Here is a 25,138-nt window from a genome sequence, read left to right on the forward strand (position 1 = left end):
TAGCACAGAGGAGACCTATGACACAGTGACAGTGCAGATATGTGTTCATGGTTACAGTATCTAACAAAGCTTCCTCTGAGGCAACGTCATCCAAATCTGCACTGGAAGAGGTCTAATACAGTGGCAGAAATAGTCATATAAAGAGCTTATAAAATTCTCTTCTGTCTCTCACAATTTTTTCTGAATTAATACTGTTTTTCCTTGCTTAATCGTTGAGCTTGTGTGTCCCTCCATGCGGTCCTTCAGTTGTGCTACCATGGTCACTAGAAGGTAGGGTGGAATCATTGTATTGTTGGAAGAGGGACTTTGCAATTGCATCTCACCGCTCAGTACCACAATGAGCAGTGGAAAAAGAGCAATGTTCAGGGCCAACTTTTGACAAAGGCAAAGGAGGTGTTTGCCCGAGGTGAGAGCCTGGTTAGGAGGAGAATTTTGTTCTCTCCCTCCAAGAACTGAGATCCAGAAATCTCCTTTGGCCAGTAATGGGTAGCCATAGTGTTGGTTCTTGCATGCACAGCCCACTCTGTACTGTCTTCTGGCCATGGCCCCTCAATTCTGGAAGGAAGGGGTGCTGCCATGGGGCTGCAGGCTGCTAGAGCAGTGGCTCCTCCCTTGCCTCCTCCGTCCTGCCCGCAGTGGTGGTGGTGTGTCAGTGGCGCTTACCTTCTGCCCTGGCAGCCGCAGATGCAGGCGTGCGGTGGGGGTAAGCACAGAGGCAAAGTGCCTGGGCTACCTATTACCAAGGCCGTGGTGTCTTGGCGCATTTAAATTCCCAGTGAAGATGGTACCTGGGAGGGTCGGTCTGTTGCTGCTATCCAGCTGAATTTGGTCACAATTGCTGAGAAATCTGATAACGCTGTCTTTTGTGTAGTGATACCTGGCTCTTGATGTAACACAAGTGAGACATTGTTCAAAGATTACACCTCTGAACGATAAATAGTTTATGACTACTTTGAGTATTTGTTTAGTGGGAGACTCAGAGAACTGATTTAAACAGGTTCTTGCAGTAGTAACTCAAGCAAAATAGTAAAATAGGATTTTATTGCCTGAACTAATTTTTTGGTTTTCCCAAAAAGATCTAGCTGAAATCAGAAACCTTAAACCACGTTTTAATAATTGTAGTGGCTTATTCACCACACAGACGTCTCTAGGCTGGAGGACTCCTATCCACTCAGAAACGTATTTTTCCTTGGGAAGCAGTTTCAAGTAGATTCTCCCTGAAATTGCTAGACCTACTTTGCTTTGAAATTAAAAAGCCTTCCAGTTGGAAGCAGTGCAAATAGAGATGTTTGTGGCAATATGTTAGTTTACTTGGTATTACACTAGAAAAAAAATAGTGGTACTGTTTTTTAAGCACTGCAGCCAGAGTGGGCATGACCCAAATAAAGAACAAAAAAGGAACAGGTAAAAGGTTAAGTATGTGCAATTTCACTGAATTAAATATAATTTACTGCACATTCCAGTTGGGTATGTTGCTGGTTTAAGGACAGTGTTGAAAGCCTTGTGCATAGAATCCTTAAACTGTGTTTTTATTACTTAAAATGCCTTAGTGTTATATTGCAAGCTAGACCTAAATTTGCAGTGTTGTTTCGGTAGCTCTTCAAATTTCAGAAGCATTTCCAGGTAGATTAAAAAGTAAATACAGGTGTAGGTATGCAAGAGAAGGCATAGTATAATCAACTTGCTGTTCTTCTGGTAGTTACTTTGATTCTATTTGCCTTCAAAGCCGGGGGAGACTTCTGCAGCAGCACAGTAGCTGGGAGTGTGTGTTCATCTTGACACCTTTTCCAACCCTCTCTGCCAGGTTTGTGGCCAGGCTCCCATCGTATGAGCCGACAGAAGCAGTCTGTCAGTTGTACGTATGGGAATAAGGCAGACCCACAAGGGTTTCCTTGATTTATGTATTTTTGTCTTGAAGTAAAGGATTGCATAATCTCCTTTTACACCGTTTTCCTCCTGTTTCATACATGAGAAATTTGTGATTAATTTTTAGTACTTCTGTTCTGGGTGGAGTGTTGTATATGATTATCCAGCAGAAGATTTAAATCACTGTTTGTATTACAGACACCTTGAAATGGTCTTTTCTTTCATTTGGCATCTTTTCCTCTTGAAATTGTGACAATCTTTTTTTTTTTTTTTTAACCTCTTTAGACAGGTAAAATACAGCCCTTGATATGGCATTATGAACTAGTGAGGTCTGTCATACCCCAGAAAGGCTGGCATCTGGTGCGTGTGAAGGGTTATCCATGCTTGGAACATGAACTCAGAAAGTTTTCACCCAGCATAAATCAATAACCTTTCCCCCACGCACAAAACAACCCACAAGCCTTGAATAGTAATGGCTGTGGTTTTATAAATGAATTTGAAAAAATCCATAGAGCTCTTCAGTGATTGATTTTTCAAGTTTAAAACAGAACAGCCTTGCCTGTCATTGAAGGGAGTGGAACAATTTCTTGAACTTTGACATCTTACTTGGATTTATTAATTTGTGTGTAATCCAGGTACAATGTTGTTATTTATGTTATATTTATGGCACCCTGATTCATTCTAAGTTACTGAGTTTTATTCCATTATTTCCTTGCTATGGAACTTAAGTTTTACAGGTACTTGAATCGAGACTACTTCAGCAATATCGAAACACTGTCATTTAATATAATTTATTTTAACCTCATTTAATGCCCATTTGTAGTCAGTAAATTTCAGTGAAATGATTTTCCTCTCTCTGCTCAACAATACTTTAATAAGGCTATTAATTCAATAATGCCTCTCCAGGAGTTTTCATACATGGTAGTCTATTTTAAACCTGTGTAATTAATTCATTATTGTAAATTGGAGAGGAGTGATTCCGGTATCAAGCTTTCTTTTTGATGTCTACCACCGCTTTGCCTCCTCATCACATCTGGGGAAGCTAGAGGAGCGTGCTAGGGATGCATATGCAGGCGAGAGCGCGGTCAGCCACTTGCTCGCTGGTCCTGGGCGCGGGGCGGGCGCTTGCGCTGTGCTCGGTGCTGTAACTGCTGTGCGACCAGGGGTGGGCAAGTGGAGTGACTTTGTAGTAAGGGGGGTTAAGTAGATTGATGCCATAGTTAGGAGAGGAATGATGTTTCTAAATTTAACTTAGACAAAAAGTGACTTCATTCCACCATCTAAATAAGTAGATCAAGTTTTATAGTAAAGATGAACTGAAAATTCTCAAAGGTTCTGAATTCCTTGTAGATATTTTAGTTTGAAATAAAAGTGGTTGCTATCCTTACTCTGTAAGTGTAGAATATGCAAATAAAGTGTTTTGGAAAGAACAAAAATAAAATGTCAGGAATTAGCGTTATGGGTATGGCTCAGAAGGTATGAGGTATCCCGAGCTTTCTAGGGGAAGACTAACACTCGTTGCAGCTCTTGTTGCCTTCTCTTTTTCTGCTGCTATTTGTACTTCCCTCATGCATTTGCATCATTTCTAATTTCATAGCAATTTTTTGCAATATGCAGCTTTTCTCTACTGTTTGGCAAGTAATGTGCATCTTATGTGCATTTCGCAACTTGAAATTTTATTTTTTCCATTCTATCAACGTAAATCTGTAGTAACTGTTTGAGAGTCAGAGAGTTTTTGTAGATTATTCATGCGTCATTAAAAGCAATGTTTCATTTGACCTAGTGGTATCAGTATCTGCTATAGCTTAAAATGTTAGGACTCGTACTTCCTTTTCAGCACTGAACTGGGAGGCTTTTTAGATGTTTAAAATTACAGTGATCCACCTGCTATGTGTAATCCAAATCTGGCTTCCAAAGGGTACTCAGACTCAGAAACTGGTGACAGCTTCTGGGTTTCCAGTGTGAGAAAGAACTTAATCTCTGAAAAGTGGCAAGGTACCACCTTAAAAATCAAGTATTCTTATTAATTTAAACCTTATCTTCCACCTGATTTCTAGTATGTTTAATGACTTGAAAACTGATGAATAAAATTGTTAAGATTTTTATTGTGTGAGTGCAGGAATTCCAAATGCATTTTTGTCAGTGAGGTTCATATTGCAATAGGCCAGGATGTAATCGGAACGTTTTGACTTAAAAAAACCCCCAACCAACCAATAAAAACACCCCTCCCCCTCAAAAAAGCCCAACCTCAAACAACCAAACCAACCCACTCCCACCCAATCCAAACAAACCAACCAGGGTGGCATCTGATCTATTATTGTTCAGATGTTACGACATAAACCCAGTCTGTTAGTTGCGGAACAAAAAACTGAACAAATACCTGAAGAGAAGAGAGAGCGTCTGAACAGAGAAGCAGCTGAATGCAAGGTTGTTTAGCATTTGCATTTTGATTGCATTTTGATTCATTACTATAGTAACGAAGGTCAATTTCAATAAAAAATAAGATTGACTCGGGGCTTCACTCCCTTCTGTGGGAGAGAGGAGAGACTTACTAATGCCTGTCAGCTGCTATTAGCACCACAACCATTGCAGCACATGACTAAGATGATACGTGGAGAAAATACCGGATATAAGGCCAAGGGGAGGATTTCTTCGCACGTGTTTGTATATGCGCCTATAACTTCTCTTCGGTACGTGAGGCATGTGCCAGAGTTTCTATTTATACGTGGGTCGCGAATACTCAGTGTGAGTGGTTCTGTAATTGTAGTGAGCAATATTTATTTTGTATTTTGACTCACTTGTTCCCCTGTATAATTTGTCTTCATTCACTTTGCAGTCTGGGAGTGTTTATTTCCTTAACACGTTTTAGCATATTCCATGATGTATTTTAGAACAGCTGCAGTTTCATGTGTTGTTAACAGTACTGAAAAGTTTCTTTTGGTTTTTAACCATCTCTTTCAATGCTGGGTTTTTCTCTGTGCTAAGCATTCAGTCCATCTGTATTATATCTGCCGGAGGAATTTGTAAGCAAAAGCCTAGTAAGTACTAGGTACCTGATTCCAAAACTGTGGTCCTAAAAAAAAAATTGTTTCTAACAAACAGTGGGAAATGCCTACAATTTCAATATTAATATTCCCTAAAGTTATGCCTCTGGCTATTTTTGGCAGTGCCTGATCTTGGCTGAAGATCACAGTATTTACTCAATCCGTAAGCTTTTCCAGGATCCATAAAACTAGACCATTCTTTGTCAGTGTTTCCTGAGACACTTGATCTGAGAAGCGCAGTGACAGCACACCTTTGCATAAGTGACTCCTTTATTCATTTTCCCAAAGGAAAGACCTAGTTTTTCAATTCTGGCAGTATCTTAGGGCAGAAACGAAGGTGCAGGCAGGAAGCAGTCCAAAGAACAGCTGCCGAAATCTTGAGTGGCAGTGCTTCATATGCACCACATTCCTCAGTGTTTGCTTTGAAGAAAAGCCAGGTTACCTAACGCAGGGGGTTTGGTGACCACAAAATCTAAACCATGTATATCACTTATCTGTGCTTAGAGTAATGGAGCAAAAAAACCCCAACCTTTTTTTAGACTCAATTGACTGATTTTTAGAAACACTCAGATTTCTGGATATATGCAGGAACTAGAGGGGTCACTACATACTAAAATTTGGAAATAAGAAGCTGTTAACGTCTGAGCTGTGTGAAGACTGCGTCAGTGTGGCTGTGAAACTTCAGGTGCTATGATAATAAAATACACTGCCAAATAGGTGACTTCATAATTCAGTGTAATAACTTTCATGGGTTTTTTAACAGTATAAGCTCTGAGAAAACCCTACCTTTCTTATGAGATGTATAAGTGATCACAAATCTTTATCATCATTTTATATTTGGTTTTTGTTAGAACCTAGAAATGTTGTAATTATCAGGGGTTTTTTTCCACCTTTTTTTTCCCCTCTGGATTCTCTATGCTTAAAACATTAAGAAAGATGTCTAAGCAAACACTGTATGATTCTCATTGTTATGCATATCGCAATATTGGATGCTAAAGACAATGAAAATAATTTTTTTTTTAGTAACCAGGTCTGAAGTTTTAATTGATAAGAGCTAGTTTTGAATATGATAACCTTTGAATCTGTCACTTACAATAATTGTGTTGATGGTCTTAAACTGAGAGATGTAGTTAAGTGAACAGCTAAGTATTATGAATTCTTACAACAGAGCTGAGCATTTAGTCTGTGCATTTGCTTGGTTTTCAGAACTGTCCACTATGAAGGTGGTGCGGTGTCAATTCATGCTCGTTCCCTTTGGCGACTAGAGACTCTAAGAGTTGCGTAAGTAAAATCCTTTTCAGAAAAAAAAGGCAGTTTGGCAGGGCACTTTTTCTATAGTAAGAGTATTCCTATAAAATCAGATTGATAACTATAAAACCAGACAGATAATACCAAAATAATCTTCAAAAACTACTCTATAACACTTTCATGAAATATTAAACAACTTCCTGTAGAGTGTGCAAGTTAACACACATGCTGTCTGTGTTTTGATTATTTTTTTGAAGTTGTTATAGCTGTCAATCAATTCCCACTTTACTTTTTTTACACATATATGTGACATTTTTTAAGGAAAACAGTTGTGATTATAACGATTGATGTGTGCCACCCCCTAACTTGTTTAAGCCATCTGGATGTCCTTAAAGGCAAAAATTTACAGAAAAAATGCTACCTTGCATGAGTGTTGGAATGATAGTAAGGAACTGTGCCTTGTTAAGGTATTTGCACTGTAAAATTTCCCTTGAATTGTATCACAATATGTGCTTGTGATAAAATTTCTAGTGACTAATCAATGATTGCTTTTTAGAGATTAAGTCAGGGCAGCTTAAGGAAAGATTACACTCTAATGAGGCTGTTTTCTATTTGTGCATTTTATTTAATAGGATGATGTTAAATGTCATTGATAGGGCAGTGAGATTTTTGCTTTGGACTAACACTGACCTTGGGAATGCTTAAGGGACAACAGTGAAACTGTGGAAGGATCTGTGGCTTTTTATTTTCCTCATTGCATGTACTTCCCTAACAAGCAGTGGTACTGGAGCAACATGGGGATTTGAGAAATTGCAGTTACTGTTACAACTGTCATACATCTCACTTTGGCATTGTATACAGTATTTTGAAGTGTAAACATTTGAACATTTGAACATATATGACTGAGAAATTGTGAGAACTGTCAAAACAACAAAGCGAAGGCAGTAGTAATCTTTCTTTTCAAGGAACAGGACTTTCTTACCAGGACATCCTCCCCACTCCCCCCCGCCCCCCCCCCCCCCCCCCCAATCCCAAGAATAACACTCTCTCCTACACATCCTTCCCCTCCCTGTTTTCCTGTATGATACTCTAATAGCTATATACATTCATTGCTGAATTGCAGGCACATTGCTATTCATGCAAATACTTCAGTCTGTAACTTAGCACGTGCATGCCCGAAGTCCTCCATCAGTTCTAGTCCTTCCCAGAATGACTGCAGATATAATATTAATTCTGTTAATTTTATATGATTCTGAAGGAATCATTGCTTCTGAATTCTCCTCATCAGCAGAGAATGCTTGATAAAAATTGCCTAGGCAGTCTGCATGTGCAGACTGTCTCTTGGGATGCACTGCTATGGGATGCCAGATGCTATTGCTCAGCGTTGCTTTCTTTCGCAAAAGGTGACAGGGATCATAACCTCACATTGCAGGAAGGAATTTTTACTAGTCAGAAATGGCTTCACGAGATACTTTCTGGTCAAAAGGTTTTTGTTGTAAATGCACATTGAACTGTCCTTTTTCCTATCCTGCAGGCATAAACTAGGGGCATGGCTCAATTGCACTACATTTATTATTTTCTTTTTCTTATGGTCCATAGCTCTTGGGTCCAAGAGAAAATTGAATCAAACTAGAGAAAAGGCAGCTCCCCAGCATGGCCCACAATATGAAAGGCTAGCTCATGTGTTTTACCAGACCCCGCAACAAAATAGCTGAGATTTATGACCTGACATTTCACTTAACTGAGAAGCACAAGTTGTGCTAGAACACTGATACTTAGATGTGCTTTTGTGGAGTATACTGACTTTGCTGTGTCAGAAGGCAGAAAAAAATAAATGCATTTCTAAGATATAAAGCTTCCATATTTTCTTCTTCCCCAAAGTACTCTCCCCTCAACTTAAACAGAAGAGACTATTTAGTTTACAAAAGAAAATAGTTTAAGGGAAAACCTCTTCATTCTTTTGGCCTCTTTAAAACCAATAACTAAAAATAAGTTTAATTAGTAAAGTGTAGTAAAGGCTGTTACAAAACAGAAGCCAGGTATTGCTCTTGCATTTTATGAACTCCTGTACTTGAAAAATAGAAGTTTTTATATACTTTGCATACAATAGAGCCAACTCTTATGAAGACATGCTTAAGCAAATGGATATTTGTATTGACTAGGTAAGTGCTTTAATCTGCTACAGGTACGTGTTAAGGAAAACAAAAATGACAAACCTGTGTAGCTGCTTGCTTAAGGGATTTTCACGCTAGTACATGAATAATACAAAAGAAATGCATAAAAACTTTGTTTTTTAAATGCTGCACCTGGAATTACTTTAAATGCAAGCGAGAAGATTCAGTAATACAAAATTCTGATCTGGGAGTAAGTTTATAATCAGTTTAAGTTCATAAGGATGTGTTTGTATATTTCATTGATATTATGTGAACATTTGTTGATAATTTTAAGCTATTTTAAGCCACAGTAAACACAGAGAGTTACTAGTATTTGTGGAACATCAGAACATCGGTAGTATGTCATAACTCCATTATGATGGGCATTTTGCAAACACAAATACGTGATTTCCTTTCCGAAAAGCAGTGTGCACATACATCTGAAGTGTACATTTTTGAAGATATAAGACTGAAGAAAGTTTTGTGAAGATCCAGGAAAACATCCTAGCTGTGGCAATTGTCTAATCTAAGGAATATTCAGGAAGCCTTATGAAAAGGCTCTGTGAAATGCATTCTCCTTAGTAACCCCTACACAAGGTTGTCTTCAGGAGTTAATCAGGAAGAACAGAAGAGCTGACTTTTCAATTTAAGGCAAGAAGAGTTCTTGGGGAGCTTAGATAGAAAATCTTTGCCTTTCTTCCTTCATTTCCTCCTATAGAATATGAATAATCTGGGCCAATCTTTGCTTAATAATTTTTAAAATTTATGAGGATTTTAATTAATTTATTTTGCTATTTTATGTTTTTGCACACTATTCAGTGTGCCTGAATTGTGCTGACTGCTGAACGGAGAGTGCTCTGGAAGAGTGAACAAACCTGGCTGCTGGTAGATGAAAAGTTGGAGGGGAACTGGCAGATCTAAGCTCTTGTGTGCAGCAGAAGCCTCCTTTTCTGTAGGTGGTGTGTATCTCCTCTCAAGAGGAATTTGGTCTGACCCAGGGCAGCCTGCGCAAAGGAAGAGGTTAAGGTTATTTATTAGAATGCTTTTATAGGAGATAACCACAAAGTAGCCCTTTTCTCATTGATAATTCAACATTTAGATTTCAGCCTTTTACCAACTAGTTGGCACTATAATGTACTTTAAAATACTTTTGCCAGTAGTTAAACTCTATGTTTTGTTTTAAAAAAAAACCTGAACGTTTCCTTTGCACTGTCTTAGGTGGAGCGGCAGCCACATTAGATGGGGACAGCCGTTCAGACTCAGACATATAACGACAGGAAAATATTTAAGTCTCCTGGATGACAAGAGTCTTCTTCTTACAGACAAAGAGAAAGCGGATGTAAAATCTACAGCATTCTGTTTTCGGTCTTCCAAGGTATGGAATCAGTGCAGCATTAGTGCAACTAGCAGTAATACCAATCTCTTTAGTAAGATTCAGATATTTTCTACTGCATGAATTATCAGAGCCTTCAACCCTTTCACTGATTAAAAAAACAATTCAGTATAATTAATATCTAGAAAATGTCTTTTATTATGCTTTCATTGGGTAATGCTGCCCAGCTCTTTGTGTGTTGTTTTGATTTATTTTACTGCTTGCCCACTTTTGAATAGTTTCCTTCTTTCTTATTTGTTTTTCTGATGCACTTCACTGGTACTTCACTGCTTGTATCTTTTGGCTTACATAGAAAAAAATTGTAGCATTGTGGGTTATTTAAATTAAATTGGAAAATCAGGATTTCTTTCATCAGATACTTTACTGTAATTTAAAGTTACCATAGTTTGAATTTTCATTTGACACTTTCAATAAGAATTTCAGCTTCAGAACAGTATACTGTATAGTGGGTAAACAGATTAGAATGATACTATGATAAATTCTTTAACATCTTTTGATTTCTCATACTTTTCACCTGCAGCATGGTGTTGCTGAAAAGCTTCCAATAATAATAATGTTGTGTTTTTAAAAAATTTATCTTAAGCAGAATTATTTCATAACTTCTCTGTAGCAATTACTTTATATATTTTTAATTCTTTGTCTCCTTGGGAAGACAAGAAACTAATATATACCTGAAAGCAGGTAATAACTCTGATAACAAAGACTTTAGTTCAGGTGATTGTTTTGAGACCCAGACAATGTGTTCTTTTTAAATTAGTTAGAAAAGCTGTAGAAATACCTAAATATTGTAGGACAATACGGTGCAACTTTATTGGGGAGTTTCTGTTGTAGTTTCTGTGGAGCTCAACAGTTACTCTCCTTTGAAGCAAGACAGATAAAATGATTCAGTCACAGATTCTCAAGATGAAGTCTTCAGTTGGAGTTACTCCAGAAAGAGTGGAACAGTATACTGCACTGTACTGTAACGGGGATTATTTAGTCAAAAAAATACTTGAAGGCAAGAATTGTTAACAATACAGAGAGTGTCTTTTGTTGATACGGAGAAGGTAGTTCATCTCTATTTTCTAAGTAGCATATGCACCTGTGTTTTGGAGATGAAACAATGTTGTATTTGGAGTTTCTTCACTTGTTTTTTGCAAACCTGTTTTTGGAAGTTTTATTTGGAAGTATTTTGAAGCTTTATATATTGAAGTCGTTTTGTTCTACCATGTTCAAAATAAAAAGTTAACATTTTTTGATTCAGTTGCTGTTAAGTGTCCAAAGCTATTCTATGCTGAGCAGAGCAGAGATAAAAAGGCTTTGAGGCATGTAGAAATATGTTATGGTAGTCAATTATTGAAGTAACATGAGAGTATTTTAAGAGGGATCTATATGCTAATCAGCACGTGACAGATACAGTCTTACTGATATTTAAATACGCATTTTCAAAGAAATTGGAAGTTCAGAAGATGATATTTTATGTTAATTTTGTGGATATCAACGTTCATTTTAAATGAAGACTTATTTGGAAGGAATTATGGAGATGCCATGGGGGAGGAGTATATGGTTTGCTCTTCATCACTGAGGATTAATCCAGTCTCCTGCTTAGGACTTCTTAAAGGAGTGTCATGTTTCACTTTATTATGATACAGGCATTAACAATTTTTAGGTGCTTTCCCTCTCCGGAAAAGAATGTTAATATTTCAAAACTAAGGCAGTCCTAGAAAGGCTTCTCTAGAGAAGGTAAGCAGTTTTAGGGGTCTCTCTTTCTCTGAGCATGTATGGACACCAACCTTTCACTTCTGTTGTTGCATGTAGTTAGCCCAGAGTAATTATTCCTGCATATTGTGGCAGTCCCTAATCTTCTCTATTGAATACAGAGCATTAATAGTGGGAGTATGTCAGGTAGCTAGATCTTTCTTACAGCAATTTCAGTCCTTTTTTGTCACAGTCGTAATTCTTCCTTCCACTACCTGAAAAGTAGGAAGAATTTTGAAGATCCCACTTGTGCTATAGATGAGTTAGCTCTAAATAGGCAAAGCCAGATATAGGGAAAGAATACCCTTATCAAAGACTCAGTTCCTTAAGGTGTGTGAGTAGATAATAATTTCAACTTTCAAAGGAAAAGCAGCTTTCATGTTTGCAGAGAAAATATTGAAAATACATCCCCTGTAAATCTGAATTCAGATGCAAATATAAATGCTCAACATTTATTGTTGTTTTTAACCTTATTATTTGCAAGGGCTTTGCTCATAATTATAAACACATTAGCTTGCCAGTACTGCATTTAAAAAAATAAGCTGAAGAGAACCAGAAAGCTGAAGTTTTTTATAAGATGTCTTATATGAACCAGAATACTTTTCTCAGATGCTCAAAATAACACACATACACATATATGCAAATGTACTTTCTTTCCGCGCCCCCCCCAACCACAACCACAAATTTCTGGTACAGAAGTTGAAAAATTTTGTCAGAATCTTCTTATGTGTTAGAATTCTTTAAATATCTCAGCAAAATAAAGAAATGTGAAAGCTTAAAAACATCACAAGCCAAACAGCACTCAGAAGACATGCATAGTCTGAAAAGCTAACAGTCTCTTCATTTTTTTTTTTTTTTCTGGGAATTGGGCTTTATGCTCTGGTACCCTAATAATTATCATTAAATGAGGATTATATTAGACTTAGAGCATCAGAAATTCAGAAAATTCTTTTTTTCTCTCTTGTAGTATCACTTCAGTCTGGCCTCTAAACTTACATGCAGAGTAGTCAGTGTACTTACGTAGGTGAGGACAGGTCTTGTTTGGCAAATTGTTGGCACTGCAATTTTTATGCTAAGTAAATTTAATGTTAACTCTAATTGGAATGAAGATTGCAGTATCAAACCCCTTCAATTTCTCTTATAGTCAGTAGATCTCAAATAAAATATGGAATAATATTTTAAATTAATAATCCCTCTTGTTATTGACAGTGCTTTATGAGAAAATTTGTGAATCCATATATTCATATCTTCAGTTGGTTGCGAGGATGAAGACTTGGAAAAAAAGAAAATCTTACAATGTAGAAGCGCAGTATGTCCACACGGGTTCACATTATCTTCTAGTTATGAAGAGAATTCAAAAGACTAGAGCTTGAAATCAGGCTGTCATTTCTTCATATGATAGCAGGACCTAATTTATTTTTTCCTGTATCGTCATTTGTGTGCAATGTCCTGTTATAATAGCTTTTCAATTTCCAGCTGTTATTACATTCAGGTTATTTGTGCTAGCTTTTGAATACAAGAACTAAATACAACATTTAGAGAAATTATATCAACAAAATAATGAATGAATAATGAAATAGAAGCACACAATAACTCAGTAATTGGCATCAGATGTATTCATAAATCAGTTATTATCATGTATCAGTGGACAAGATTTTAATAAGAATTTCATCGCTTAAGGACATCTGTATCCAGAAACAGTTTAATAATCTGTATTGATTAATAGATTATCTCTAAAGCTTAAGGTTATGAAATGTAATAATATGAATTTTACCTGAGTATATTAATTATCTTTTTTTTTAAGTGCTTCAAAATGCATTCATAATTGTAGGGTGAAAATCTAGTTACATGACACCTCCCTTTACTTAAGACATGCATTTTTAAATCCTTTAATAAATTAGAGATTGTTTTCTGTTCCTTTCAAAACCTGATCTTCATTACGTTTTACTGTGAAGCTGTCTCCCCAAATTGTCAAGGCACATGTGTGTGGTGTAATAATTCTCCTCATCTTGCCTGGTTGTAGTAGGAAAGAACATTTAAAAGTTTTTGTCTCATTATTTGTGAGGAACTGAAGGAAGTAGCTTGTCCTCTACTGCTGATCAGGAGAAGCAGAGAAGGTTGAAGCTGTCTTTTGTGAAGGGGGTCATCTTGCACCCTGAATGTACAGCTTAAAATAGGCCTGCAATTTGCACAGATGATTTCTCAAACATTCGTGAAAATTAAGCAGCTTTCTATCTGGGCATGTGTGAGCAAATACAGAAACAGAATACAGGGAGTTACTGCACTGGTGTACCTGCCTGCGCTGTTGAAGTTGAGAATGGGAGAGCAAAACAGCAACTGCGGTATTATAGTAGTCTCAGCTTCAACTACAACAGTTGTGGTATGATCTTCTCCTCCCAGAAGAATGATGAATAGTTTCTATATCAATAACTTGATCACATGAATCAGAACTAGTGAGTCAAAGTGGTTTTGGTTACTCTCAGTGGAAGAGATCTTTGCCCAAAATGGAGCTAGTGGTGAAAGCTTCAAGAACTTGCAGCGAAGAAGATCAAATTCCCCTGAGAAGTTTTGGACGTAACTACGTTAACATCCTTCCTGCAGTTAACAAGATATATACTGATCCTTTGTAACATGTTTTTTTCATACTTACGTTTGGATCGAACAACTAGCGCAGGCAGACAAGAGGTATATCGGTCATTTGAACCATATACTTTTGGAGAGATTAAGTGGATGATGTGCCACAAACCAGGGTGCATAGGCTGTTCGTTTTATAAACTGATGTCTGTTGGGAAGGAGGTGGCTCTTAAGAGAGCTAGGTATTGGGGAACACCTCGAATTACAATTACAAACTGTAGTATTGTTTGGGATACTAAATTTCCTGCCCTGAAATGACTGCTGTCTGTGCAGGACACCAGCTGGACTGATGCATGGTCACACCATTCTTCTTTTACAGCATGTCAACAGGCCAGTCACCAAGACATGGAAATGGGTTTCTTTTCTGGGGAAATACTGAGCCCATTGTTGGGCAGTAACAGGTAGTGACATGTTAAATGCCATCTCTCTGACAGTTGGAAAGAAATTGTAGGGAGGTGCTCATCATTTCAAGGCTGGGGGTAAAAAAAAAAAAATAAAATCCCCAAGAAAAAGCTTCTGGAGGGTAATATCTGGTTCAGCTAGGGGATTCAATGTATTTGGTCTTCTTTTGTAAGCTTTTATGTTTCGATAATGACATGTACAGTCAATTACGATCCTAGTTCTTTGCTAGGCAGGTGAAATGAATACACCCGCCTTTCCTAGAGTAATAAGCTAGATTTTTAAGTGGATGGGGTCTCTCTCTCCCCATCTTTTCTCTAAATATTTAACTAGAAGTTACACTTTTGCCAGTTTTTAATTGTTTCATTAAAGAAGGATCTCAAATATTTTTTTAGGTCCTGTTCTGGACGATTGCCTAGTATTCAAGATTTTATGCAAATATTAACATGCTGGTTATTGTACTTGTATACATTTTTCTTTGTCTTCTTTTTCAGGAAAAATTGGACGTAGGGACAAGGAAAGAGGTGGATGGAATGGGAGCACCTGAAATAAAATATGGGGATTCAATATGCTTCATACAACATGTAGATACAGGTTTATGGCTCACATACCAGTCTGCCGATGCAAAGTCTGTAAGAATGGGTTCTGTGCAGCGGAAGGTAAGACTGTAAATAACAATGCATTTTATTCAGTCACAGGCTGATAGGGCAGGGGTGGGAAAACTAAGGGAACTGCAGGAGATAGCTAATTTCTGGGTTTCAAATATTTTAAGCATGACTTTGCTTCATTGTGAAAGGGTTTGGTTTTTTTTAGAAATATATTAAAAAGTTTTGTGATGTACTGAATTCTTAAACTGAAAGCCAAAGTGCGTGTTAGCCTATAGACATTAACCCACAAACATTGATAACTCAGGATATACTCGATGTCAAACTAAAATATTAGTAATATCCTGTAGATTATGCTAAAATTCCTTTCTGCGATGTGCTGTAGTTTGAATTGTGGAGACTTTTAGTTCGAAGTCTTTTCTTTCCACATTGTGAGTCTCTCCCCTTTTGGGCTGGAAATTTAAAGTCTTGAGATCTGAGGGATTTCTTCTTTTAAAGAATAACCATGGCCAAGCAGAATGCTAGTTCAGCATAATAAAATAGGAAAACGATTCTTTTACAACTTAGCACATCTTCCAGAAGCTACATTTGTTCTAGTGTTTATTGTAAATGTGTAACAGAATCACACAGAACCACAGAATCATTAAGGTTGGAAAAGACCTTTAAGATCAAGTCCAACCATCAACCCAACACCACCATGTCCACTAAACCATGTCCCAAAAAGTGCCACATCTACACGTTTTTTGAACACTTCCAGTGATGGTGACTCCACCACCTCCCAGCGCAGCCTGTTCCAATGCTTGACCACTGTCTCAGTAAAGACATTTTTCCTGATGCCTAGTCTAAACCTCCCCTGGTGCAACCTGAGGCCATTTCCTCTTGTTCTATTGCTAGTCACTTGGGAGGAGAGACCAACACCCACCTCACCACAACCCCCTTTCAGGTAGTTGTAGAGAGCGATAAGGTCTCCCCTCAGCCTCCTCTTCTCCAGACTAAACAACCCCAGTTCCCTCAGCCGCTCCTCATAAGACTTGTGCTCCAGACCCCTCACCAGCTTCGTTGCCCTTCTCTGGACACGCTTGAGCAGCTCAATGTCCTTCTTGTAGTGAGAGGCCCAAAACTGAACTTTGCAGGAAATTATTTCTCAGCAAGGACAAAATGTTTTAGCCTTCTTTTAAAAAATAAAATAAAACATGTGATGTTTATCCACACTGTAGTATTTTCTATGACTGTTGTAAAACAGTCAGAACTACAAAGCTAGACTAACATCTGGTGTACTTGGAAAGTCATGCCTTCCAATTTTATCTATATATAAAAAATTTGTTTGTATCATAGATGTCTATGTATGTACACATACATTCTATAATTATTTTATATAAAATAATACATATTTAGGAAACAGTGTTTATATAAATGTAAAATTTTAATGATTATAATATTAATATAATTATTATTTATAATAATTGTAATATTTAATTCTAAAATAATTCAAAATAAGCTACACTACTGAATAATTTAGTAATGTAAGTAATATAAATAGTTTGTGTGTGTGCGCCTGAAAAACAAAGTTATTAAAATAGTTTAAAATAGTTATGTAGATTGGATTGAATACCTTCAGAGGCATGATAACTAAACATGAAAAACTGTAAGTTATCAGTACTGACTCAAGGCATAGTCAGAAAAGAAGGCCAGTAACATCCTCGGAATCCAGGACCAGTAAAGAATGCCTGTTTTGCTGTTTTAACCTTGTCTATACTTAGGTCTGTGTAAGGGAACTATTTTTAAGGTTGACAAAACCAAACAACAAACAAAAACCCTTGGACTTTTGATTTTTAATTATTTTTTTTAACAGAGTGTGTTGTTTACAGAAGCTGTGGCTTTGAGATTATTATGATACTGAACCTGCTGGCTCAGTACAAGTGTGTCCTTGGACTCGAAGTAAAACCTGGGATGGGATCATCTGTTTTTAGTTAAATTGGTTTTTTTTATGTGACTTCATAATTTCCTATCCTGCCTGATTATTTGGGTTTTCATACTTCTTATTTGTGAATAATGTTTCATTTTGCAGTGACTACTATTTATTTTTGTATTGCAGGCAATAATGCACCATGAAGGTCACATGGATGATGGTTTAACCTTGTCCAGATCTCAGAATGAAGAATCCCGTACAGCACGTGTCATCCGTAGTACAGTCTTCCTTTTCAACAGATTTATAAGGTGTGCTTTTAAAATTACCTTTTCATCCCTTTTCTGTTTCTTTTTTAACTCTTTTACTTTATTCAAAGTGGTCGTTAACACAACAGTGAATTAATTTAGCCCTCAGAAAAAAAAGATGAATACTTCTCAAACCAGACTTTATGCCAATTCTTTGTGTTACCAGCAGAGGTGTACCTTGAGAGGTATTAATCAGTTTCTTTTTTGTATCTTCTAATAATACTTTATTGTTCAACCTTGATTGGAATACATAAACATACTGAAAATGCAAACAAACCATAAAAGAAAGATTTTTTTCCTTGCCAAAATTTGATGTAAGTCATGCAGTGCGCCATTTAGCTCCTTCTTTTCTAAGTATGGTTTTTAAAAGTGCTCTTCCTTCAAAATCCTGGAAGAATGAGACACTTGTATAACTACAAACTTGTACAATACACAAATATACTGAAGTTCATACTCTCAAGAAAACGTTTTTCTTAAAAGTATGAAATTACACCTTTCTACCTTCCCATTACACTTTCCTTATTTGTTCCCTTTTAATGGTAACTTTTTCTTTAGTATTTTGCAACATAAAATGTTTTATTTTATAGTATTTTAGCCATTTGAAAATACTGCCAGATTTATGCAATTTGCATTTATCTTCCTACTCCAAATGTCCTCCTAAATAACATTGATACAAACATTTGAGAATTTGCGTTTTGACTTCATCAGTTGATGAAAGGCCCCTCTCTCCAGTGTACCTGGCATTAGAAAAAGGATGATATTCAATAAGACTATATGGAATGATAAGAATTTCATAGGAACTAATTTTTCACAAGAGAAGACAACGTGGGAGATGATGACCTAAAACAACCATGTCCTAAATCAGTGCACAGCTGAAGACATAGACATGTGAATTTGTTGGAAAAACATGTACCCAGGTACTTAAATAACAACAGAGAAAAATGTCTGTCAGGAGAATTGCCTACTGTATAACATTTAAAATATAAAAGAAATGCAAGCCCTAAGTCACTTCGTAAATAACACATTTTCTTAGAAGCTTCTAAGAATGCCATAAAAGATAAGGACAGAGAAAGGCAATTTAATGATAAGGTTTCACAAATCAAGGTACTGCTAAATTACAGCTGAGGTTTTTGCAAAGTGCATAGGGAGTCCAAGGTAGTGTTTAACAATTTAGTTTTGGCAGGATGTTCTCCAAAAAGAAAAAGCTGAATTGGAGAGGATAAAAATTTTTCTCGGAAGCGTGTGTCTCAGTTCTTTCCCACAAAGTCAGTAGAAAAATTGCACTTCAGATAAAGTGCTCACAGTAAAAGTTAAGTTTTAAAGATAACTTTTGTAGCTAACTTTTTGAAACATTGCATTGTTTATTCTAATAGATTTTTGGTCTTCAGCAGCAAATACTTTACTGAATTCATAATGTTTCCTAAATTTAGACATTTTCCAGGTGTAGTTCACCATTTGAGATGAAAATAGAGTGATGTGCCAGTTAAAAAACCCCAAAAAACTAACAAAACAACAAAAACCAAAAAAACCCCACAACCAACAAACGAACATAAAGAAAATCCAACAAAACCCCAAACAACCAACCAAACAATACCCCCCCACCCCCCCACCCCTAATACTTAGCAGCGTTGTCTTAATCCAGCAAAAAGCAGAGTATAAAATGGGGCTTCTGTTTCATATTGTGGCCTGGAGAGGAACCCTGGGAGAGAGCAGGGTGCTGTGCAGCTCCAGAGAGAAGATGGGTGAAGTTGGCTGCAGTCAGGTTGCTGTGGACCTTTGGTGCCTCTAACGAAAGAAAAGAGGGTGATGAGCGTGTGGGGCTGGGAGGGTGCCCGTGTGGACATGGCGGGCTCCTCTGCCAGCTGAAGCTCGGTGCTCTTTAGGTCAGCATAAATAGAGCATCGGTGAAAACAAAAAGGAGCTCTTTGCTACATAGCTGGGTTTTACTCAAAAATATGCTAGCAAAAAAACCGTTTTACAATGGCAGAACTGAGAGCGAATCAAAAGAGAAATCCTAAGTGTCAGATAAGCTCCCTCTTCCTGCTCTCACCCGCTGCGTGCCACCAGGGTGCTCCTCTCCCAGCGCTTCAGGGCCTGGGCTGGCTCCTGCAGAGTTTTAGGATCCTCCGGACCTTTCCCTCCTCTATGAGAGTGGGCACTGTGTTTGCAGGCCCTCAGTCCCCCTGCTTTCTCCTCATGCCCCTCATGGCCCCTCCAGCTCCTTCATGAAGGTTGTGGCAGGCCTCCTGCAGCCACCAGCTGTGGCAGCCCCCAGCTGTGGCAGCCCCCCTGCCCAGCCCATGCCCACCACCGCCTTCCCAAGGGGAGCCAGGGAGGTGCGAGGGAAAGCCCTCACCTTCCAATTCCTGCCTGGTGATGGTGAGGTCTCGCTGCACCAGCCACGTTTCAAGAAAGACAAGGTGTAAGTTGAGGAGGAAGGTGTATCAGGAGTTGGGAAAGCACAGCGCTGATGAAAAATTTGATTATGGGGTTTGTTGGGGATTCAGCTAAGCAAGAGGCAGGTGCAGCATGGATGAGAACGGTCTGCATCCCACTTTTAGGAGATGATGGTCATAGACTACAGCAAGGCCAAGCTTGTCTTATATATAAGGGAAACAAAAAGGCTAATGAAGTGCTGGGACAGAGTGTGTGGAAGAGCTGCATCTTCCAGCACTGAAGATGGCTTAAGAACAGGGTAGAGACATGCTTGAGAGCCTGTGTGGACTAGCTGGGCCTTCTTCAGCACCTTGGGACTGGTTCTTTGACTTCTGTCCATTCCAGTCTCATGATGCTTTGAACATGTTTACAAGAACGTCTCTTCATCTTTCGGACTGCCTCTGATACTGCTAAATGCGTAGGTAGAATATTAACATGTGTTCTCTAGATTTCAAGAGAATTTAAGAGAAAGAACATTTTTGACACTTCCAGTTTATAATTGGGAAGGGAGGGGTGGATCATTAAATGGAGAATGGGGCAGACATAACTTCTATTTGAGAAGTTACATAGCTGTCAGAAAATGAATTAAGCTTTGGCATCTGAAGAAACTTTGCTTTTAAACCAATGAAGAGTTTAAACGATAAAATAAATGAATTTCCAGGATTCAGGAGACTTTGCATCTTCTTGTAGGGGCCTTGATGCTCTCAGCAAGAAAGCAAAGTCTTCCACTGTCGATTTGCCTATCGAGTCAGTCAGTCTGAGCCTTCAGGACTTGATTGGCTACTTTCACCCCCCCGATGAGCATTTGGAGCATGAAGACAAACAAAACAGGCTCCGAGCACTGAAGAATCGCCAGAATCTCTTCCAGGAAGAGGTACTTCACTCAGTTTTACTCCTGATTTTCCACCACGCTGTCTGCAAGTATTCTTTCACAGTGTCTGTAGCATTGGTGTCTAATCTGGAGTATGTCTGCAGGGTTGGTTTTTTTTGTCCTGTAAGAGTCAAACTATTTGCTACATTCATAATCTCTTTAGATCTGTTGATTTTCCTATACATTTAAAGAAATATTTTTAAGGCCTTACTTCCTTTTCCTTTTTTAAGAAATTAGATGTTAATATGACCTTGTTCCCTGAATTCTAACCATAATTTACTCCTCTTGTGTGAATTAGTTTATTCTGTTATAGTTTAATCTCTTGATTCAAATGGATGTTTTGGTTTGATAAGCATGCTTTAAATATTTTGTTCAATATTGTCTGTTATTTCTCTAATAGTGACTGTTGTCTGTACTTACTTAGATGCCTAAACACTTTCCAAAATAGAAACTTCCCTAAATTATGTCTGGAATGTTGTTTACTTTTTGTTTTATTTTGAGTATCCTAAATCGTAAATTTTTATTATCACAGTCAAGGAAAACTTTTCTGTAGGGATTGCTTGTTTGACTCCACTTGTCTGACTCCATGTATATATATTCTTGTGTTTTGCACAGTCTGCCTTTCGTATTTTGTTTTCTTAGATTTCTGAAAATCCTAGGTGTTTGCACCTAAACAATATTTTTTTTTGCTCTGACAATCTGAGCCTTTCCATTTTTAGGGTATGATCAACCTTGTTCTTGAATGTATTGATCGCTTGAATGTGTACAGCAGTGCAGCTCACTTTGCAGACATAGCTGGGAAAGAAGCTGGAGAAGCATGGAAATCTATTCTGAATTCTTTGTATGAATTACTAGGTAAGACATATTATGGGTTACTTGGATTTTTTTTCGCTCAAAATAATCCTCAGATGAAAAGAAACATGTACCTGTTTTAGTATAGAAGAATTTTCACGGCGCGGAAATTTAGGAAACAAATTAAACAAGATTTTTACATTTCCAGGTCCTTGCAAGTGCTTAAGAATAAAATACACTGAAAACATTCAAATAATATTACTTTTCTAATAATATTTATTATTGTATATAACATGTTTCTAACTTCAATTAAATGATTGGTTGCTTTTTCCTATCATATTGCTGATGTATCTTATATACTGCCCAAAAACGTGTGATCAAAATATACGTGAATATGTCATTCCTGTGTTAAGGAGCCATGACATTGTGGTTAGTGTTGTAGAAGTCTACAATTTTTCACACATCTGGCTGCAGAACTGCAGCATAAATCTAAGGCAAGATTACCTAGATAAGGTAACCTAGGTAGATTACCTAGATAAGGTAGATTACGTAGATAAGGCAAGATAACCAAGACCCCTTTCTAAGTCAGTAATGGCCGGTGACTCCAGCAGTATACTAGGATACAGTGCACCACGGAAAGGTACGCTCTTTTAGATGCAGTATATCATGAAGGTCTTGTCCACTTGCAGTCATTGAAAATCTCATAATACCTTCCGCAAGAATCCAGGTGTTAGCTGGTGTCCTGGTCAAATTTCTATTTAAGTGGTAGCATTTAATCGCCCGATTTGTTTGCTCACCAATTTGAATTGCATCTGTTATTTATGTTCTACTATGCCTCATTATATAGGGTTATTAATCCACTACTATAACTGCCTGCATATTCATTCCTCCTGAGTTGTTAATTGTCTACAAAGGGAAATTTTACTGCCTAAGAGATCATTTTGTCAGTTCCTTGCTCTTCTGTCATCAGGTTTTCTCCGTGTCATAAGTAAGCCTAAGTAATATTAACGTTGACCTTAAGTGACTGAGGACAGTAATGTGTCCTTGCCATTAAGCAGTCCTTTGCGCAGGCTGCATACTTATGCCCATGCCGCTTTCTCTCTGTAACACACCCCCTCTAATGTGAGGGCCTGCCTGCCTTTAGACTTGCACATGTTTTGGCAAAAGCTTGAGATAGGACAAAGTCCTCTTGCAAGATTGTATCTCACTTTCCAGTAAAACATACAGCATTTTATGTAGCATTTATACTAAATCTCACCCCTGAAAAATTTTGTGTTGAAATTTTTCTATTGAACATACAAGTAATGTTATGTTACACACCAACTCCATTAAAAACTCCACAACTGAACTTTGAGTTTGTAGAATTAAGCGAGTCAAGTGGTTAGGAAGTGCCCAGATGAAGGTGGTTGTGTGTATTATTAATTGGCTCCTTTGTGGGTATGCATTGTGAAACATAATCACATACTAGTTTTTCTATAGGGCCCATTCCTTATTTAGTGCTCATTTGTTATTGGTACTTAAAACACTTAGTTTTCTCTCTGCTACTCAGTGTGTGGCATGGCATTGAACCTTATTTATTGTGAGCCTTTTAATTCATGTTTGGAAAACAAAGCTGTTACCTTCAAGTTTTTTTGTGCCATTTATAATTAGTAATCTGAATAAAGTGTTCTGTGGGAAATGTCTGTAATAAGGAAAATAGAAGGTATTATGTCCCATTCACTCAGAGGAACAGATACAGAGAGAAATTTAGGTAAAAGGACTCAACCAATGCTAGTTCATAAATTAAGAGCTGTGGGATCTGACCTTTCTTCAGAATATTCAGCAGTATTTCATGTGTACAGGCGTACTGAAAACTTAGATTCCTCCAAATTCATAATGGCATGCCTCACTTCACATAAACTCTCCTTGCTGTGCAACAGCAAAGTGAGGCAACTGAGGCAGGAGTTCTGTATAAAGTACTGTTACAAAGCTTTTCCGTAGCTGAAGTAGGTTCATCATCTTGTACTCCTGAAGAAGAAAATAATCTTGGGGGGAAGAAAAGGATATCCAGGATATGTTGCAGAGCCCTTGATAAAACCAATGAGGTGCTTCTGTCTGGACCACTACCTTTTCTGTCAGAGGAAATAGAAGTTGGTACAGTAAATACCATTGACACGGCCAGAAGCCCTCTCCCATGATCTCTTGGAGCAAAGAAGGAGCTAGCTGAGAAGTGGCTGCTGTCACCTAACCACAGGCCATTAGGGCAGAAGGTGGTTCCTTTGGCTGGGATTCTGCTTGAGGAGTTGTTGAGATTTACCACCTGTATGTAGTTGAGGATTGTAGCATGATGCGTACGCAATGATTTGGTTGTAAGGGTGACCAAAAGTGGCATTTCCTAACATTAGATTGGTAGATTTTATCAACATTATAAGGTAATTTTAATGTTTTTTGTTTTGATTTCCATGGTTTTTATAGTCTTAAGCTAAACACACCCTCTATACAGAACTGGAGAAAGGTGTAACTTGCAGCATAGTGATGAGTGAGGCAGCACGTGGATCAAAAGCAAGAGTGAAACTTCAGATACATCTGACTGCTCTGATTTCAGCTAAGAGTAATTTGTCACAATGGTACACTGTTGTCCTTTGTATTGTGATTCTAGATGAAGAACTGTTTCAGAGGTAGGTGGGAGTTTTTGCTGGTAGACTTATGGTATTTGATGATTGAGAAATTTTAGGACCTGGCAACATGAGTTATATTGTAGGTGCTTGAGCGGAGAGTGCAGATCCTTTCACTCTTTTTTTTTTTTTTCCCCCTCTTTTTTTCTCCCGTCTTGTTTTTCAAAGTAGTATAGGCCTTTCTTATGTTTGTTTGCATGGTACAGCTCCATTCTTCACTTATTTTTGCCAGTGTCTGTTTTCCTTCAGAACTCTATGGGCTGTTATAGGAAATGAAGGAAATGTTTCTTGCTGTTTTCACTATATTTCAGCAAAACAAAGCAACCTCATATAGCTTTGGCTATCTTCACACTTGCAAGCAACCAGGTTGTTTAGTCTGAATTTTATGAAGGTAGCTCAAACATTGGCAGGCAGAAAGGATAGCAAATTTTATCTGTAACAGTTAAAATTTGGAAAAGATGAATGAAACTAAGCTTTCACATTGAAAAGTGATAATAAAACTTTAGCATGAGCTTATGATCACACCAGTACTACTGTTATGTTTTCCCTCCCTCTGCTTCTCTCTTCTCTCTTTACTCACCCTAATGACTGTATGAATGCTTGAAAATGTGACATTATGTAATGTGGTTTTCGGGGATGTCTGCTTGTCCAACCCTGACATTAAAAGATCATCTAGAAGGAACATTGATAAAAGTTTTACATTTTAATCTATCTTCCAGCTCATATATGCCCACTAAGTAAAGTGAGTCTCCTTTAGTGTTGTTTCCACCCCACCCCCCCAAGGTGATTACTACCATTAGTATACATGAAATAATTTGATTTATTAAGAATCAATTAAAGAAGTTATGGCAGGAATTATAAACATTTAAAAGTATCTAGACTAGATCCAGAGAGTTAATGTCCATGAAATCAAATGCTGAACTTTTAGAGTGTAGATGATGGGGTATATGTAAGTCTATGGTTGGGTTATTCATAGGTGTAGGGGAGTGTTGGAAGTTTTTGTAACAGTCTATTTTGTTTTACCTCTTCTTACATTAAGCACAACTCAGACTGCAGGAATTGGTGGCTTGATTGATGAATCATTTCACTAAG

General features: G+C 37.6%; 1 protein-coding gene across 1 annotated transcript in view; it reads left to right on the top strand.

Moving 5' to 3' along the window:
• Window positions 1-25,138, top strand: part of RYR2 (ryanodine receptor 2) — a gene marked incomplete at both ends in the record, with an annotated part of 428,112 nt that overhangs the window by 188,218 nt on the left and 214,756 nt on the right. The window contains 6 exons of the mRNA XM_081998040.1: window positions 6,117-6,191; window positions 9,530-9,686; window positions 14,969-15,133; window positions 17,175-17,296; window positions 20,420-20,603; window positions 21,320-21,455. Coding sequence (XP_081854166.1) covers window positions 6,117-6,191; window positions 9,530-9,686; window positions 14,969-15,133; window positions 17,175-17,296; window positions 20,420-20,603; window positions 21,320-21,455 — 839 coding nt within the window. The remainder of the gene's footprint in view (window positions 1-6,116; window positions 6,192-9,529; window positions 9,687-14,968; window positions 15,134-17,174; window positions 17,297-20,419; window positions 20,604-21,319; window positions 21,456-25,138) is intronic.

This window comes from Phaethon aethereus (assembly GCF_964289735.1).
Source record: "Phaethon aethereus genome assembly, chromosome: 3".
NCBI classification, from domain to species: domain Eukaryota; kingdom Metazoa; phylum Chordata; class Aves; order Phaethontiformes; family Phaethontidae; genus Phaethon; species Phaethon aethereus.